An 18995-nucleotide genomic window follows, 5' to 3' on the forward strand; every position below is an offset into this window, starting at 1 on the left:
GATTAGATCCTTCTGTGTGTAATGACTCTATATAATATATAGGATTAGATCCTTCTGGGTGTAATGACTCTATTATATAGGAATAGATCCCTCTGTGTGTAATGACTCTATATAATATATAGGAATAGATCCCTGTGTGTGTAATGACTCTATATAATATATAGGATTAGATCCCTCTGTGTGTAATGACTCTATATAATATATAGGAATAGATCCTTGTGTGTAATGACTCTATATAATATATAGGAATAGAACCCTCTGTGTGTAATGACTCTATATAATATAAAGGAATAGATCCCTCTGTGTGTAATGACGCTATATAATATATAGGAATAGATCCCTCTGTGTGTAATGACTCTATATAATATATAGGAATAGATCCCTCTGTGTGTAATGACTCTATATAATATATAGGATTAGATCCTTCTGTGTGTAGCGACTCTATATAATATATAGGATTAGATCCTTCTGTGTGTAATGACTCTATATAATATATAGGAATAGATCCCTCTGTGTGTAATGACTCTATATAATATATAGGATTAGATCCTTCTGTGTGTAATGACTATATAATATATAGAATTAGATCCTTCTGTGTGTAATGACTCTATAAAATATATAGGAATAGATCCCTCTGTGTGTAATGACTCTATATAATATATAGGAATAGATCCCTCTGTGTGTAATGACTCTATATAATATATAGGATTAGATCCTTCTGTGTGTAGTGACTCTATATAATATATAGGATTAGATCCTTCTGTGTGTAATGACTTTATATAATATATAGGAATAGATCTCTCTGTGTGTAATGACTCTATATAATATATAGGAATAGATCCCTCTGTGTGTAATGACTCTATATAATATATAGGAATAGATCCCTCTGTGTGTAATGACGCTATATAATATATAGGAATAGATTGCTCTGTGTGTAATGACTCTATATAATATATAGGAATAGATCCCTCTGTGTGTAATGACTCTATATAATATAAAGGAATAGGAATAGAATGATATTCTAATGTATTGAGATGCACATTTGTGTATAAGAAGCCAGGATGATTGTCTCTATAAGATGAAGCTCCTCTCAGGCTCAGGGCTGTAGAGGACGGGGAGATATGGAGCTCCATTGTTACCCTTGTGCTCCTCTCTGCACATTCTCCTAAAAATGATTTCGGGAATCCTGGACAGAAAGGATCAGTGTCACAACCTGCAGGGTTAATAAACAACCAGCCAGCCAGCGGGGGAGGGGAGGAGGAGACTTCCCCATGTGACCAACAAACCCAAGTCACATGATCCTCCAAACATGGCCGCCTCCAGGAGAACGAGCACAAGTAAGTCCTAACTGTAGATTACACAATTATACTGTGCGGCTATACAGTGTGTGATACCGTATATTATATACTATGTGTAATACTGTATATTATACTGTGTGTGTAAAACCGTATAGTATACACTGTGTGTAATAACGTATATTGTACCCTTTGTGTAATATCGAATAACGTATATTATACACTGTGTGTAATAGCGTATATTATACTGTGTATGCAATAGCGTATATTATACACTGTGTGTAATAGCATATATTATACACTGTGTGTAATAGCGTATATTATACTGTGTGTAATACCGTATATTATACACTGTGTGTAATACCATATATCATACGCTGTGTGTAATACCGTATATTATACTGTGTGTGTAAAACCGTATATTATACACTGTGTGTAATAACGTATATTATACACTGTGTGTAATACCATATATCATACCCTGTGTGTAATACCGTATATTATATACTGTGTGTAACACCGTATTGTATACACAGTGTGTAATACCGTATATTATACTGTGTAAAACCGTATATTATACACTGTGTAATACCGTATATTATACACTGTGTGTAATACCGTATATTATACACTGTGTGTAATACCGTATATTATACACTGTGTGTAATACCGTATATTATACACTGTGTGTAATACCGTATATTATACACTGTGTGTAATACCGTATATTATACACTGTGTGTAATACCGTATATTATACACTGTGTGTAATACCGTATATTATACACTGTGTGTAATACCGTATATTATACACTGTGTGTAATACCGTATATTATACACTGTGTGTAATACCGTATATTATACACTGTGTAATACCGTATATTATACACTGTGTGTAATACCGTATATTATACACTGTGTGTAATACCGTATATTATACACTGTGTGTAATACCGTATATTATACACTGTGTGTAATACCGTATATTATACACTGTGTGTAATACCGTATATTATACTGTGTAATAGCGTATATAATACACTGTGTGTAATAGCGTATATTATACTGTGTGTTATACTGTATATTATACACTGTGTGTAATAGCGTATATTATACATTGTGTGTAATACCGTATAATATACACTGTGTGTAATACCGTATATTATATACTGCATGTAACACTGTATATTATACACTGTGTGTAATACCGTATATTATATACTATGTGTAATACCGTATATTATACACTGTGTGTAATAGCGTATATTATACACTGTGTGTAATAGCGTATATTATACACTGTGTGTAATAGCATATATTATACACTGTGTGTAATACCGTATATTATACTGTGTGTAATAGCGTATATAATACACTGTGTGTAATAGCGTATATTATACTGTGTGTAATACCGTATATTATACACTGTGTGTAATAGCGTATATTATACATTGTGTGTAATACCGTATATTATATACTGTGTGTAACACTGTATATTATACACTGTGTGTAATACCGTATATTATATACTATGTGTAATACAGTATATTATACACTGTGTGTAATACCGTATATTATACTGTGTGTGTAATACCGTATATTATACTGTGTGTGTAATACCGTATATTATACTGTGTGTGTAATACAGTATATTATACTGTGTGTAATACCGTATATTATACACTGTGTGTAACACTGTATATTATACACTGTGTGTAATACCGTATATTATATACTGTGTGTAACACTGTATATTATACACTGTGTGTAATACCGTATATTATATACTATGTGTAATACAGTATATTATACACTGTGTGTAATACCGTATATTATATACTGTGTGTAACACTGTATATTATACACTGTGTGTAATACCGTATATTATATACTATGTGTAATACAGTATATTATACACTGTGTGTAATACCGTATATTATATACTGTGTGTAACACTGTATATTATACACTGTGTGTAATACCGTATATTATATACTGTGTGTAACACTGTATATTATACACTGTGTGTAATACCGTATATTATATACTATGTGTAATACAGTATATTATACACTGTGTGTAAAACCGTATATTATACACTGTGTGTAATAGCATATATTATACACTGTGTGTAATAGCGTATATTATATACTATGTGTAATACAGTATATTATACTGTGTGTAAAACCGTATATTATACACTGTGTGTAATAGCGTATATAATACACTGTGTGTAATAGCGTATATTATACTGTGTGTAATACCGTATATTATACAGTGTGTAATAGCGTATATTATATACAGTGTGTAACACTGTATATTATACACTGTGTGTAATACTGTATATTATATACTATGTGTAATACCGTATATTATACACTATGTGTAATACCGTATATTATACACTATGTGTAATACCGTATATTATACACTGTGTATAATACCGTATATTATACACTGTGTAATACCGTATATTATATACTATGTGTAATACCGTATATTATACACTGTGTATAATACCGTATATTATACACTGTGTAATACCGTATATTATACTTTGTGTGTAATACCGTATATTATATACTATGTGTAATACCGTATATTATACACTGTGTGTAATATCGTATATTATACACTGTGTAATACCGTATATACTTTGTGTGTAATACCGTATATTATATACTATGTGTAATACCGTATATTATACACTGTGTAATGCCGTATATTATACTGTGTGTGTAATACCGTATATTATACTGTGTGTGTAATACCGTATAATATACACTGTGTAATACCGTATAATATACACTGTGTAATACCGTATATTATCATAGTATCATAGTATCATAGTTTTTACGGTTGAAGGGAGACTCTAAGTCCATCTAGTTCAACCCGTAGCCTAACATGTTGATCCAGAGGAAGGCAAAAAAAAACCCCCAATGTGGCAAACAAGTTCCAATGGGGAAAAATTTCCTTCCTGACTCTACATCCGGCAATCAGACTAGTTCCCTGGATCAATACCCTGTCATAAAATCTAATATACATAACTGGTAATATTACATTTTTCAAGAAAGGCGTCCAGGCGCTGCTTAAATGTTAGTAGTGAATCACTCATTACAACACCATGCGGCAGAGAGCTCCATAGTCTCACTGCTCGTACAGTAAAGAATCCTCGTCTGTGATTATGATTAAACCTTCTTTCCTCAAGACGTAGCGGATGCCCCCGTGTTCCAGTCGCAGGCCTAGGTGTAAAGAGATCTTTGGAAAGGTCTCTACTGTCCCCTCATATATTTATACATTGTGATTAGATCCCCCCTAAGCCTTCGTTTTTCCAAACTAAATAACCCCAAGTTTAATAACCTGTCTTGGTATTGCAGCCCACCCATTCCTCTAATAATCTTGGTGGCTCTTCTCTGCACCCTCTCCAGTTCAGCTATGTCCTTCTTATATATCGGTGACCAGAATTGTACACAGTATATAAGTGCGGTCGCACTAGTGACTTGTACAGAGGCAGAACTATATTTTTTTCATGAACACTTCTACCTCTTTTAATACATCCCATTATTTTATTAGCCCTGGCAGCAGCTGCCTGACACTGGCCACTAAAGTGAAGTTTACCATCCACCCATACACCCAAGTCTTTTTCTGTGTCTGTTTTACCCAGTGTTCTACAATTAAGTACATAATCATAAATGTTATTTCCTCTACCCAAGTGCATGACCTTACATTTATCTACATTAAACTTCAATTGCCACTTCTCAGCCCAATCCTCCAATTTACATAAATCTCCCTGAAATATAAAATTATCCTCCTCTGTATTGATTACCCTGCAGAGTTTAGTATCATCTGCAAATATTGAAATTCTACTCCGCATGCCCCCAACAAGGTCATTTATAAATATGTTGAAAAGAAGCGGGCCCAATACTGACCCCTGTGGTACCCCACTATGAACTGAGACCCAGTCCGAGTACGTACCATTAATAACCACCCTTTGTTTCCTATCACTGAGCCAGTTTTTAACACAGTTACACATATTTTCCCCTATCCCCATTATTCTCATTTTATGTACCAACCTTTTGTGTGGCACCGTATCAAAAGCTTTTGAAAAGTCCATATACACAACATCCACTGCATTTCCCTGGTCCAGGCTTGAACTTACCTCTTCATAGAAGCTGATCAAATTAGTTTGACAGGATCGATCCCTCATAAACCCATGTTGATCTCTGTCATAAGGTTATTTTTCTTGAGATACTCCAGTATAGCATCTCTCAAGAAACCCTCAAGGATTTTACCAACCGTAGAGGTTAAACTTACCGGCCTATAATTTCCCGGCTCAGTTTTTGTCCCCTTTTTGAATATTGGCACCACATTTGCTATGCGCCAGTCCTGCGGTACCGACCCTGTTATTAAGGAATCTGAGAAGATTAAAAATAATGGTCTATCTATCACAGAACTCAATTCCTGTAGTACTCTGGGGTGTATGCCATCCGGGCCCGGAGATTTGTCACCCTTAGTGATTTCGAGGCGGCGGCGTACTTCCTGCTGGGTTAAGCAGGTAATATTCAAGGGTGAATTTATGGTATCACTGGTCATGTCATCTGCCATGGCATTTTCTTGTATAAAAACCCTAGAAAAAAAGTCATTCAGCAGGTTGGCTTTACCCTCATCCCCTTCCACCATTTCACCAAGACTATTTTTAAGGGGGCCAACACTATCGCTTTTCAGTTTTTTACTGTTTATGTAGTTAAAGAATATTTTAGGATTATTTTTACTTTCTCTCGCAATGAGTCTCTCTGTCTCAAACTTAGCTAACTTAATTTGCTTTTTACATATTTTATTTACTTTTCTATAATTATATAATGCCTCATCACTACCTACCCTCTTTAATTCTTTTAAGGCTTTCTGTTTTTCTTTTATTGCTTCCCTTACAGCTCTATTTAGCCATAGGGGTTTCCTCCTATTTCTAGCATGTTTGTTCCCATAGGGTATATTTTCTGCACAAGCCCTATTCAGGATGCTCATAAAAGTCTCCCATTTGCTTTGTGTACTTTTATTACTTAGTACATCATCCCAGTTTATTGCACTAAGATCATCTCTCAACCGTTTAAAATTTGCTTTCCTGAAGTTTAGTGTCCTTGTAGCCCCTCTACTAGACATCTTACTAAAGAATACATGAAAACTTATTATTTTGTGATCATTATTCCCCAAGTAACCCCCAACTTGTATATTTGATATGCGGTCTGGCCTATTGGTTAGTACAAGGTCTAGTAGTGCTCCCCCTCTTGTGGGGTCCTGTACCATTTGTGAAAGGTAATTATCTTTCATTGTTATCAAAAATCTATTTCCTTTGCTGGAACTGCAAGTTTCTGTTCCCCAATTTATATCAGGATAGTTAACTGATATATACTATACTGATATATACTATACTGATATATACTATACTACGGTATACACTGTGTGTAATACCGTATATTATACACTGTGTGTAATACCGTATATTATATACTATGTGTAATACCGTATATTATACACTGTGTAATACTGTATATTATATACTGTGTGTAATACCGTATATTATACTCTGTGTAATACAGTATATTATACACTGTGTGTAATACCGTATATTATATACTGTGTGTAACATCGTATATTATACACTGTGTGTAATACCGTATATTATACTTTGTGTAATACCGTATATTATACACTGTGTGTAATACCGTATATTATACTTTGTGTAATACCGTATATTATACACTGTGTGTAATACCGTATATTATATACTGTGTGTAACACCGTATATTATACACTGTGTGTAATACCGTATATTATACTTTGTGTAATACCGTATATTACACTTTGTGTAATACCGTATATTATACACTGTGTGTAATACTGTATATTATACACTGTGTGTAATACCGTATATTATACCCTGTGTGTAATACCGTATATTATACCCTGTGTGTAATACCGTATATTATACCTTGTGTGTAATACCGTATATTATACCCTGTGTGTAATACCGTATATTATACACTCTGTGTAATACCGTATATTATACACTGTGTGTAATACCGTATATTATACTCTGTGTAATACCGTATATTATACACTGTGTGTAATACCGTATATTATACTCTGTGTAATACCGTATATTATACTCTGTGTAATACCGTATATTATACACTGTGTGTAATACCGTATATTATACTCTGTGTAATACCGTATATTATACACTGTGTGTAATACCGTATATTATACTCTGTGTAATACCGTATATTATACTCTGTGTAATACCGTATATTATACACTGTGTGTAATACTGTTTATTTACCGTTTATATCGCTATATGGGTGGTATACGCTGTGTACACATGTACATACTGTAGATGTCAGGACTCTGTAGTGATGGTTTCTGTCCTTTTTCTCCAGGTCTCCAGTAATCCACAAAATGTGACATTATAGAAGGAGTCCATGATGTGTCGTGCCATCCCATAATCATCGTTATATGTCTACCACCCCTTCACTGTATTGGTGACATCTCCACTATACCACGTCCGGTCCATGCGGAGCGCTACATATCATGTCCGGTCCATACACAGCGTCCGGTCCATGCGGAGCTCTACATACCACGTCCGGTTCATACACAGCGTCCGGTCCGTACATCATGTCCGGTCCATACCTTCCGCTGGCTGTACTGTACCTGGTTCAGGGCTTTCCTTATGGTCTTCAGTCCGGTCTGCTCCCGGTTCTGCTCCGCACTCAGGGACTGTCGCTTTCGCACATAGGACTGACCAGGTTCCTGTACCTGCCATGGCTTCTGAAGTTCCTGTGGTCTCCTCTGGTGGATGGTGCGTGGCATCGTCAGACGTGGCTTGTGCTGAGCACCGGGGGTCTGTGCCTTTGTTGTGCCCTGTGCTCGATGTTGCCCCTCCAGGGTGCGTTCACCCCTCTGGCCTGGCTGCTCTTTGTCATGCATGTACTGTCCTCCATGCAGGACGTGGCATTGGATGCGGTGACGGTAGCTGTGCTGGACCAGGACCAGTTGGGACTGGGTAACTCCATCCAAGTTGTGGCCTACAAGCTGGGCTCGGTGCTGGCAGGAGGGGGCGCTCTCACCTTGCTCCATAGCCTGGGCTGGAGAGGGGTCTTCATGCTTCTCTCGGGGGCCTACCTCATGGCGGTGCTGTGCGCTCGATGGTCCACAACCCTTAAAGGGGAAGAGTCCAGACTTCAAGGAAAGCAGAAGAAATCGTCTAAACCGAGACTGATGGAGATTATTCATAGGGTCTCCAGAACTCCGGGGACGATGTGGACCATGGTCTACGTGCTGATCTACAAGCTGGGTGAGTCCATCTACACAGGGAGCTTACGTTGATAAGAAAAGTATTGGGTGACTGGTTTCTATTTCAGTTTCATTGCCCCCAAACCTATAAAATCTGACCCCATGTCGCCCTGTTGTATAATGCCAGTCTCCCCCGGACATCAACATCCCACCCTGTCCCCCACCGGAGTACAACATCCCACCCTGTCCCCCACCGGAGTACAACATCCGACCCTGTCTTCCCCGGAGTACAACATCCAATCCACTCGCCCCCAACGTATAACATCTGACCCCATGTCGCCCTGTTGTATAATGCCAGTCTCCCCCAGACATCAACATCCCACCCTGTCCCCCACCGGAGTACAACATCCGACCCTGTCTTCCCCGGAGTACAACATGCGACCCTATCCCCCACCGGAGTACAACATCCCACCCTGTCCCCCACCGGAGTACAACATCCCACCCTGTCCCCCACCGGAGTACAACATCCCACCCTGTCCCCCACCGGAGTACAACATCCCACCCTGTCCCCCACCGGAGTACAACATCCCACCCTGTCCCCCACCGGAGTACAACATCCCACCCTGTCCCCCACCGGAGTACAACATCCCACCCTGTCCCCCACCGGAGTACAACATGCGACCCTATCCCCCACCGGAGTACAACATCCCACCCTGTCCCCCACCGGAGTACAACATCCCACCCTGTCCCCCACCGGAGTACAACATCCCACCCTGTCCCCCACCGGAGTACAACATGCGACCCTATCCCCCACCGGAGTACAACATCCCACCCTGTCCCCCACCGGAGTACAACATCCCACCCTGTCCCCCACCGGAGTACAACATCCCACCCTGTCCCCCACCGGAGTACAACATCCCACCCTGTCCCCCACCGGAGTACAACATGCGACCCTATCCCCCACCGGAGTACAACATCCCACCCTGTCCCCCACCGGAGTACAACATCCCACCCTGTCCCCCACCGGAGTACAACATCCCACCCTGTCCCCCACCGGAGTACAACATCCCACCCTGTCCCCCACCGGAGTACAACATCCCACCCTGTCCCCCACCGGAGTACAACATCCCACCCTGTCCCCCACCGGAGTACAACATCCGACCCTGTCTTCCCTGGAGTACAGCATCCAATCCTGTATCCCCTGTCCCCCCCCCATCCCCCAAAGTACAACATCCGACCCCGCTTGGAGTAAAGCCCTGTCCCCCTCTACCCCATAGATCAACATTCGACCTTGTCTTCCCCAGAGTCCAATATCCAATCCTGGCCCACCAGAGTACAACATCCGACCCCCTCGCCCCCGGTGTATAACATCTGGCCCCGTCACAGGATACATGATGGACGTTGCAGTGGTGTCACGGGTTACTTGATGGGAGTTGTGCTCTTGCAGGAGAGCAGGGCTCGCTCTCGATGGTGCCCCTTCTACTGCTGGATCGAGGGACTTCTCCGGCGGAGTTGGGTCTTTGGACCGGGATCTTCTCCTTGGGGTTTTCCATTGCTGGATCTGCTGGCGGTGGTGCAATCCTGAGGAAGGGCAGGTGAGTGGCTGAGAGCTCCCGCCATCACCATTACCGGTGTACGGCTGATACACAGGGGTCCACTATTTGTCCGCCATCACACACTGGCCCCTCTCTGCTGCTCGGCATTGATAAGGATTGTGATTCCAGCTCTGGAGGTGGCAGCAGTACAATACAAGCCGGAGCTCAAGATCAAAAGAGTAAAAGATAATAATTCAACCATATAATTATGGTGTCTGAGAACACCACCAGCAGAGCAATATCATGCACATATGCACACAGGTGGAGGACTGACAGAATGGGTGCACTGGACAATGCCGGGTGGAGCGGTCTGTGTCGGGGGTGGAGCGGTTTGTGATGGGGTGAGCGGTCTGTGTCGGGGGGAGCGGTCTGTGTCGGAGGCAGCGGTCTGTGATGGGGTGAGCGGTCTGTGTCGGGGGGAGCGTTCTGTGTCGGGGAGAGCGGACTGTGTCGAGGGAGCGGGCTGTGTCGGGGGGAGCGGGTTGTGTCGGGGGGAGCGGACTGTGTCGGGTGTGGAGCGGACTGTGTCGGGGGTGGAGCGGGCTGTGTCGGGGGTGGAGCGGGCTGTGTCGGGGGAGCGAACTGTGTCAGGGGGGAGCGGGCTGTGTCGGGGGTGGAGCAGGCTGTGTCGGGGGTGGAGCGGGCTGTGTCGGGGGTGGAGCGGGCTGTGTTGTCGGGGGGAGCGGGCTGTGTTGTCGGGGGGGGAGCGGGCTGTGTTGGGGGGAGCGGGCTGTGTTGTCGGGGGGAGCGGGCTGTGTTGTCGGGAGGGAGCGGGCTGTGTTGTCGGGGGGAGCGGGCTGTGTTGTTGGGGGGGGAGCGGGCTGTGTCAGGGGGGAGCGGGCTGTGTCAAGGGGGTGGGCGGGCTGTGTCAGGGGGAGCAGGCTGCGTTTCTTTATGGTTTCCCTCCTCATTCTCAGGGCCCTGCACCCGCTGCTCAGGACGCTGTTCACACTTCGGGTCTCCTGTCTGCTGCTTCAGACTTTACTCCTCGCTTCCCTGGGTGAAGACACCAGTGTTGTAAAAGGTGAGGGGGTGACAGGTTCAGCCACAAACAAGTGTCCCCAAATCCCCCCCCCCCCATGAGTGATGAGAGTCCCCATTGTTAGGCTATGTTCACACACTGCGTTTTTTACCTGCGTTTTGGGTCCGTTTTGGGTCCGTTTTTGCTGCAGAAATTTCTTGAGAAATTCTTGTAACCTTTCTGCAGACATTCCCCAGCAAAACCTATGGCAAAAAAAATTAGCTGTGCACACACTGCGTTTTTTTCTTAAGAAAATTCTTTCAGTAGATTTTCTTAAGAAAAAGAATGAGCATGTCACTTCTTTTCTGCAGCTAACTGCGTTTTTTGCCATAGATAATTGGCACAATAACGCAGGGAGCAGCCAGCGGTAAAAACGCACCAAAAACGGACCGAAAACGCACCAAAAACGCACCGAAAACGCGGCAAAAACGCAGGTGCGTTTTTGGTGCGTTTTTTAACACAGGTGCACTCTTAAGAAATTTCTTAAGAAATTTCTTAAGAAAAATCATTTTTCTAGTGTGAACATAGCCTTACTGATCACTCGCACATGATCCACCATCATCACCCCCGCCCTGCTCCTGCCTTAGATAGTAATCACAGGGCGCCCAGGATCCGGCCTCCAAGGCCTCACTGCCACCAAGGAGCGGCCGGCAAATGTGTCTGACCACCACCATACACCATGCATCTCAATAGATTAGAAAATCATCAAAAAGTTTATTTATTTCAGTAATTCAATACAAAAAGGGAAACACACACACATATATATATATATATATATATATATATATATATATATATATATATATATATATATATATATATTATATAGTCATTACACACAGAGGGATCTCTTCCTATATATTATATAGAGTCATTACACACAGAGGGATCTCTTCCTATATATTATATAGAGTCATTACACACAGAGGGATCTCTTCCTATATATTATATAGAGTCATTACGCACAGAGGGATCTATTCCTATATATTATATAGAGTCATTACACACAGAGAGATCTATTCCTATATATTATTTAGAGTCATTACACACAGGGATCTATTCCTATATATTATATAGAGTCGTTACACACAGAGGATCTATTTCTATATATTATATAGAGTCGTTACACACAGAGGGATCTATTCATATATATTATATATAGTCATTACACACAGGGGGATCTATTCCTATATATTATATAGAGTCATTACACACAGAGAGATCTATTCCTATATATTATATAGTCATTACACACAGAGTGGTCTATTCCTATATATTATATAGAGTCATTACACACAGAGGGATCTATTCCTATATATTATATAGAGTCATTACACACAGAGTGGTCTATTCCTATATATTATATAGAGTCATTACACACAGAGTGGTCTATTCCTATATATTATATAGAGTCATTACCCACATAAGGATCTATTTCATGTGTTTTTATATATTATATAGAGTTATTACACACAGAGGGATCTATTCCTATATATTACATAGAGTCGTTACACACAGAGGGATCTATTCCTATATATTATATATAGGCATTACACATGGGGATCTATTTCTATATATTATATAGAGTCGTTACACACAGAGGGATCTATTCATATATATTATATATAGTCATTACACACAGGGGGATCTATTCCTATATATTATATAGAGTCATTACATACAGAGGGATCTATTCCTATATATTATATAGAGTCATTACACAAAGAGGGATCTATTCCTATATATTATATAGAGTCATTACACACAGAGGGATCTATTCCTATATATTATATAGAGTCGTTACACACAGGGATCTATTCCTATATATTATATAGAGTCATTACACACAGAAGGATCTATTCCTATATATTATATAGAGTCATTACACACAGAGGGATCTATTCCTATATATTATATAGAGTCGTTACACACAGAGTGTGTGATCAGGCTCCAGTAGTGATTATATGTCAGTACAACAGTATAGTCAGGCTCTATAGTGATCACCTGTATACGGGTATACGCCGCTTTAGTGGTGACCGCGCTCATTCTGCCCTGTAATTTGCTGACTCGGTGTCATATTTCGGTTCCGCAGCTCTTCTGCTCCTCACTCTGATGCTGCAGAATTTCCTGGCGGGTGTGATTACTACTGCAACCTTCACCCTAATGATGCACTGCACACGGCGAGCGCACAAGAAAGTACAGGTACCAATCTATAAGAGAGCGGACATCCGGGATCAAGATCCCATACAGGGGAGGACATGAGACATCAAGATCCCATACAGGGCAGGACATGAGAGATCAGGATCCCATACAGGAGAGGACATGAGAGATCAGGATCCCATACAGGGGAGGACATGAGACATCAAGATCCCATACAGGGCAGGACATGAGACATCAAGATCCCATACAGGGGAGGACATGAGAGATTGGGATCCCATACAGGGGAGGACATGAGAGATCAGGATCCCATACAGGAGAGGACATGAGAGATCAGGATCCCATACAGGGGAGGACATGAGAGATCAGGATCCCATACAGGGCAGGACATGAGACATCAAGATCCCATACAGGGGAGGACATGAGAGATTGGGATCCCATACAGGGGAGGACATGAGAGATCAGGATCCCATACAGGAGAGGACATGAGAGATCAGGATCCCATACAGGGGAGGACATGAGAGATCAGGATCCCATACAGGGCAGGACATGAGACATCAAGATCCCATACAGGGCAGGACATGAGACATCAAATTCCCATACAGGGGAGGACATGAGAGATTGGGATCTCATACAGGGGAGGACATGAGAGATTGGGATCCCATACAGGGGAGGACATGAGAGATTGGGATCCCATACATAGGAGGACATGAGAGATTGGGATCCCATACAGGGGAGGACATGAGAGATCGGGATCCCATACAGGGGAGGACATGAGAGATTGGGATCCCATACATAGGAGGACATGAGAGATTGGGATCCCATACAGGGGAGGACATGAGAGATCGGGATCCCATACAGGGGAGGACATGAGAGATTGGGATCTCATACAGGGGAGGACATGAGAGATCAAGATCCCATACAGGAGAGGACATGAGAGATCAGGATCCCATACAGGGGAGGACATGAGAGATCAAGATCCCATACAGGAGAGGACATGAGAGATTGGGATCCCATACATAGGAGGACATGAGAGATTGGGATCCCATACAGGGGAGGACATGAGAGATCGGGATCCCATACAGGGGAGGACATGAGAGATCAGGATCCCATACAGGGGAGGACATGAGAGATCAAGATCCCATACAGGAGAGGACATGAGAGATTGGGATCTCATACAGGGGATGACATGAGAGACAGGGATCCCATACAGGGGAGGACAGGAGAGATCAGGATCCCATACATAGGAGGACATGAGAGACAGGGATCCCATACATAGGAGGACATGAGAGATTGGGATCTCATACAGGGGAGGACATGAGAGATTGGGATCCCATACAGGGGAGGACAGGAGAGATCAGGATCCCATACATAGGAGGACATGAGAGACAGGGATCCCATACATAGGAGGACATGAGAGATTGGGATCCCATACAGGGGAGGACATGAGAGATTGGGATCCCATACATAGGATGACATGAGAGATTGGGATCCCATACAGGGGAGGACATGAGAGATCGGGATCCCATACAGGGGAGGACATGAGAGATCAGGATCCCATACAGGGGAGGACATGAGAGATCAAGATCCCATACAGGGCAGGACATGAGACATCAAGATCCCATACAGGGGAGGACATGAGAGATTGGGATCCCATACAGGGGAGGACATGAGAGATCAGGATCCCATACAGGAGAGGACATGAGAGATCAGGATCCCATACAGGGGAGGACATGAGAGATCAGGATCCCATACAGGGCAGGACATGAGACATCAAGATCCCATACAGGGCAGGACATGAGACATCAAATTCCCATACAGGGGAGGACATGAGAGATTGGGATCTCATACAGGGGAGGACATGAGAGATTGGGATCCCATACAGGGGAGGACATGAGAGATTGGGATCCCATACATAGGAGGACATGAGAGATTGGGATCCCATACAGGGGAGGACATGAGAGATCGGGATCCCATACAGGGGAGGACATGAGAGATTGGGATCCCATACATAGGAGGACATGAGAGATTGGGATCCCATACAGGGGAGGACATGAGAGATCGGGATCCCATACAGGGGAGGACATGAGAGATCAGGATCCCATACAGGGGAGGACATGAGAGATCAAGATCCCATACAGGAGAGGACATGAGAGATTGGGATCCCATACATAGGAGGACATGAGAGATTGGGATCCCATACAGGGGAGGACATGAGAGATCGGGATCCCATACAGGGGAGGACATGAGAGATCAGGATCCCATACAGGGGAGGACATGAGAGATCAAGATCCCATACAGGAGAGGACATGAGAGATTGGGATCCCATACAGGGGAGGACATGAGAGATCAGGATCCCATACAGGAGAGGACATGAGAGATTGGGATCTCATACAGGGGAGGACATGAGAGATTGGGATCCCATACAGGGGAGGACAGGAGAGATCAGGATCCCATACATAGGAGGACATGAGAGACAGGGATCCCATACATAGGAGGACATGAGAGATTGGGATCTCATACAGGGGAGGACATGAGAGATCAGGATCCCATACATAGGAGGACATGAGAGACAGGGATCCCATACATAGGAGGACATGAGAGATTGGGATCTCATACAGGGGAGGACATGAGAGATCAGGATCCCATACATAGGAGGACATGAGAGACAGGGATCCCATACATAGGAGGACATGAGAGATTGGGATCTCATACAGGGGAGGACATGAGAGATTGGGATCCCATACAGGGGAGGACAGGAGAGATCAGGATCCCATACAGGGGATGACATGAGAGACAGGGATCCCTTCCAGGAGTTACCCTCCTGTGCCTCTGTGTATGGGGGTGACAGTATGTAAATACCCCCTTTGCTGATGATCTTCTCCCCGCAGGCCAGTCACTACAGTCTTCTGTCATCTCTGGAGGTTCTGGGGAAAGTGGTCTTCAGCGCGGTCTCGGGGCTCCTGGTGGACTCTCTCGGGGTCTCCGCATCCTTCTCTCTGTTTATTGTTCTCTCCTTATTGCCCATCGCGCACCTCCAGAGACTCCCGTCCAGCCTACAATGAGCGGAGCCTAAGGACGGTCTAAGTAAAGACACCGGCCCCTCCAGTGAGCGGCATCAGGAGACCACCAGCCTCTACTGAGCAGTGTGATGACATCACCCCAGCCTCTACTCGTGATGACATCACCCCAGCCTCTACTCGTGATGACATCACCCCCAGCCTCTACTCGTGATGACATCACCCCCAGCCTCTACTCGTGATGACATCACCCCCAGCCTCTACTCGTGATGACATCACCCCAGCCTCTACTCGTGATGACATCAGCAGTGTTCCAGGCTGATCCTCTCTACATGACAATATTATCTCTTTATACCTGGAGAACCTGTCACAGGAAATCATTCCTCATATTTTTATGTGAATATAAGACTGATAAAAAATAAACATTTCTAAATATAATTAATTAAAAATAACTTGGGTGCGGCATTTACATTGCATGTCAAGTGATATGCAGCAAGGGGCTCAGTGGTTAGCACTGTACGGTGGCTCAGTGGTTAGCACTGTACGGTGGCTCAGTGGTTAGCACTGTACGGTGGCTCAGTGGTCAGCACTGTACAATGGGTTAGCACTGTATGGTGGCTCAATGGTTAGCACTGTATGGTGGCTCAGTGGTTAGCACTGTATGGTGGCTCAGTGGTTAGCACTGTATGGTGGCTCAGTGGTTAGCACTGCACGGTGGCTCAGTGGTTAGCACTGCACGGTGGCTCAGTGGTTAGCACTGTATGGTGGCTCAGTGGTTAGCACTGTATGGTGCCTCAGTGGTTAGCACTGTGCGGTGGCTCAGTGGTTAGCACTGTACGGTGGCTCAGTGGTCAGAACTGTACAATGGGTTAGCACTGTATGGTGGCTCAATGGTTAACACTGTATGGTGGCTCAGTGGTTAGCACTGTACGGTGGCTCAGTGGTTAGCACTGTACAGTGGCTCAGTGGTTAGCACTGCACGGTGGCTCAGTGGTTAGCACTGCACGGTGGCTCAGTGGTTAGCACTGCACGGTGGCTCAGTGGTTAGCACTGCATGGTGGCTTAGTGGTTAGCACTGTACGGTGGCTCAGTGGTTAGCACTGTATGCTGGTTCAGTGGTTAGCACTGTATGGTGGCTCAGTGGCTAGCACTGTACAATGGGTCAGTACTGTATGATGGCTGAGTGGTTAGCATTGTATGGTGGCTCAGTGGTCAGCACTGTCCAGCTGCTCGGGGAATAGCACTGTACGGTGGCTCAGTGGTCCGCACTCTACGGTGTCTGTGCCGCCATCGATGATTTCTCTTCACCCTCTTCTATCAGCGGCATTTTTTGGTGGGAAGTTCCCGTTCTCTGTGACATCATTTAACCCCGTCACTTCCGGGCGATTTTCAGTTTTTCATTTTTCCTCCCCTTTTTCCCAGAGCTATAACTTTTTTGTTTTTCCGTCAATAAAACCACATCAGGGCTTCTTTTTTGTGGGACGAGTTGTACTTCTGAGTGACTCCATTCATTCTGCCCCATATTGTACTGGAAAAGGGAAAAAAAAAGGCCAAGTGCGGGGAAAGTGCAAAAAAAGTGCAATTGCAGGATAGTTTTGGGGTATTCACCGTGTTCACTGTATGGTGAAACTGACCCGGTATTCTGATTCCTCAGGTCGGTACGAGTTCGCAGACACCAAACGTGTAGAGTTTTACTTTTACCTAAAGGGTGAAAAAAATTCAGAATTTTGTAAAAAAAAAAAAAAAAAAGAATTGCGCTTTTTTCGCCATTTTCGAGACCTGTAATATTCTCATTTTTTGGTATCTGGTGCACAGTGATGGCTTATTTTTTGCATCTTGAGCTGACGTTTTTAATTATACAATTTTTGGGTAAATGCGATGTTTTGATCGCCTGTTATTGCATTTTAATGCACCAAAAAGCGTAATTTTGTCGTTTGGAATTTTTTTTCTCATTACCGTGTACCAATCAGATTAATTGATTTTATATTTTGATAGATCGGACATTTCTGAAAGCGGTGATACCAAAGACGTGGGTTTTTATTGTTATCTCAATGGGGCTAAGGGGGGTGATTTGAATTTTTACATTATCTATATATATAATTGCCTTATTCTGTCTGTCTGTCTGTCTTGCTCCAAAATTGTGTCCTTACGGTGACACAAAGCTGATTGGCCGCTGGGCTCGCCATGGCTCCGCCCCCCGCACGGATTGGCTGCTCGCCCCCGCACCCTGCAGGCATTGGCAACTCGTACCTGAAGCAAGGACACACGAATAAGCAAGACAAAGCCCCATCAGCAGGGGAAAAAATATCTATGTGTATCCTAAAGAAAACCTCCTAGACCATTATGAACCGTATATTTCATAAATCCCACACCGAGTGGGAACGGTCTTACCAGGTCCGGAGATTACACGGGCATTAAGGACAGGTTATAGGTTCAGGCAGGGGGCTGTTTCAACAGCATATCCAGATCCCTCAAGGAACCTCAACCCAATCAGGCATGTAGTCGCAGTACCCACTCCCAACGTTTCAAAGGCAGATCATCAGGGGAGTTCCAGTGGGGAAATGCAGTCAGCCGGTATCTTCACCGGATGACGATCAAAAGATGCCCAAATCACGCATCG

General features: G+C 43.4%; 1 protein-coding gene across 1 annotated transcript; it reads left to right on the forward strand.

Annotated features, from left to right (window-relative positions):
- The first annotated feature begins 1259 nt into the window (after window positions 1-1259).
- Window positions 1260-16966, forward strand: SLC33A2 (solute carrier family 33 member 2). Its single transcript, XM_075316044.1, has 6 exons — window positions 1260-1337; window positions 7730-8643; window positions 10030-10177; window positions 11095-11201; window positions 13291-13400; window positions 16247-16966. Exons 2-6 carry the CDS (start codon window positions 7881-7883, stop codon window positions 16418-16420), a joined length of 1302 nt encoding a protein of 433 aa, XP_075172159.1. The 5' UTR covers window positions 1260-1337; window positions 7730-7880; the 3' UTR covers window positions 16421-16966.
- Window positions 16967-18995: the final 2029 nt, after the last annotated feature.

This window comes from Anomaloglossus baeobatrachus, chromosome 6 (assembly GCF_048569485.1).
Source record: "Anomaloglossus baeobatrachus isolate aAnoBae1 chromosome 6, aAnoBae1.hap1, whole genome shotgun sequence".
Classification (NCBI taxonomy): domain Eukaryota; kingdom Metazoa; phylum Chordata; class Amphibia; order Anura; family Aromobatidae; genus Anomaloglossus; species Anomaloglossus baeobatrachus.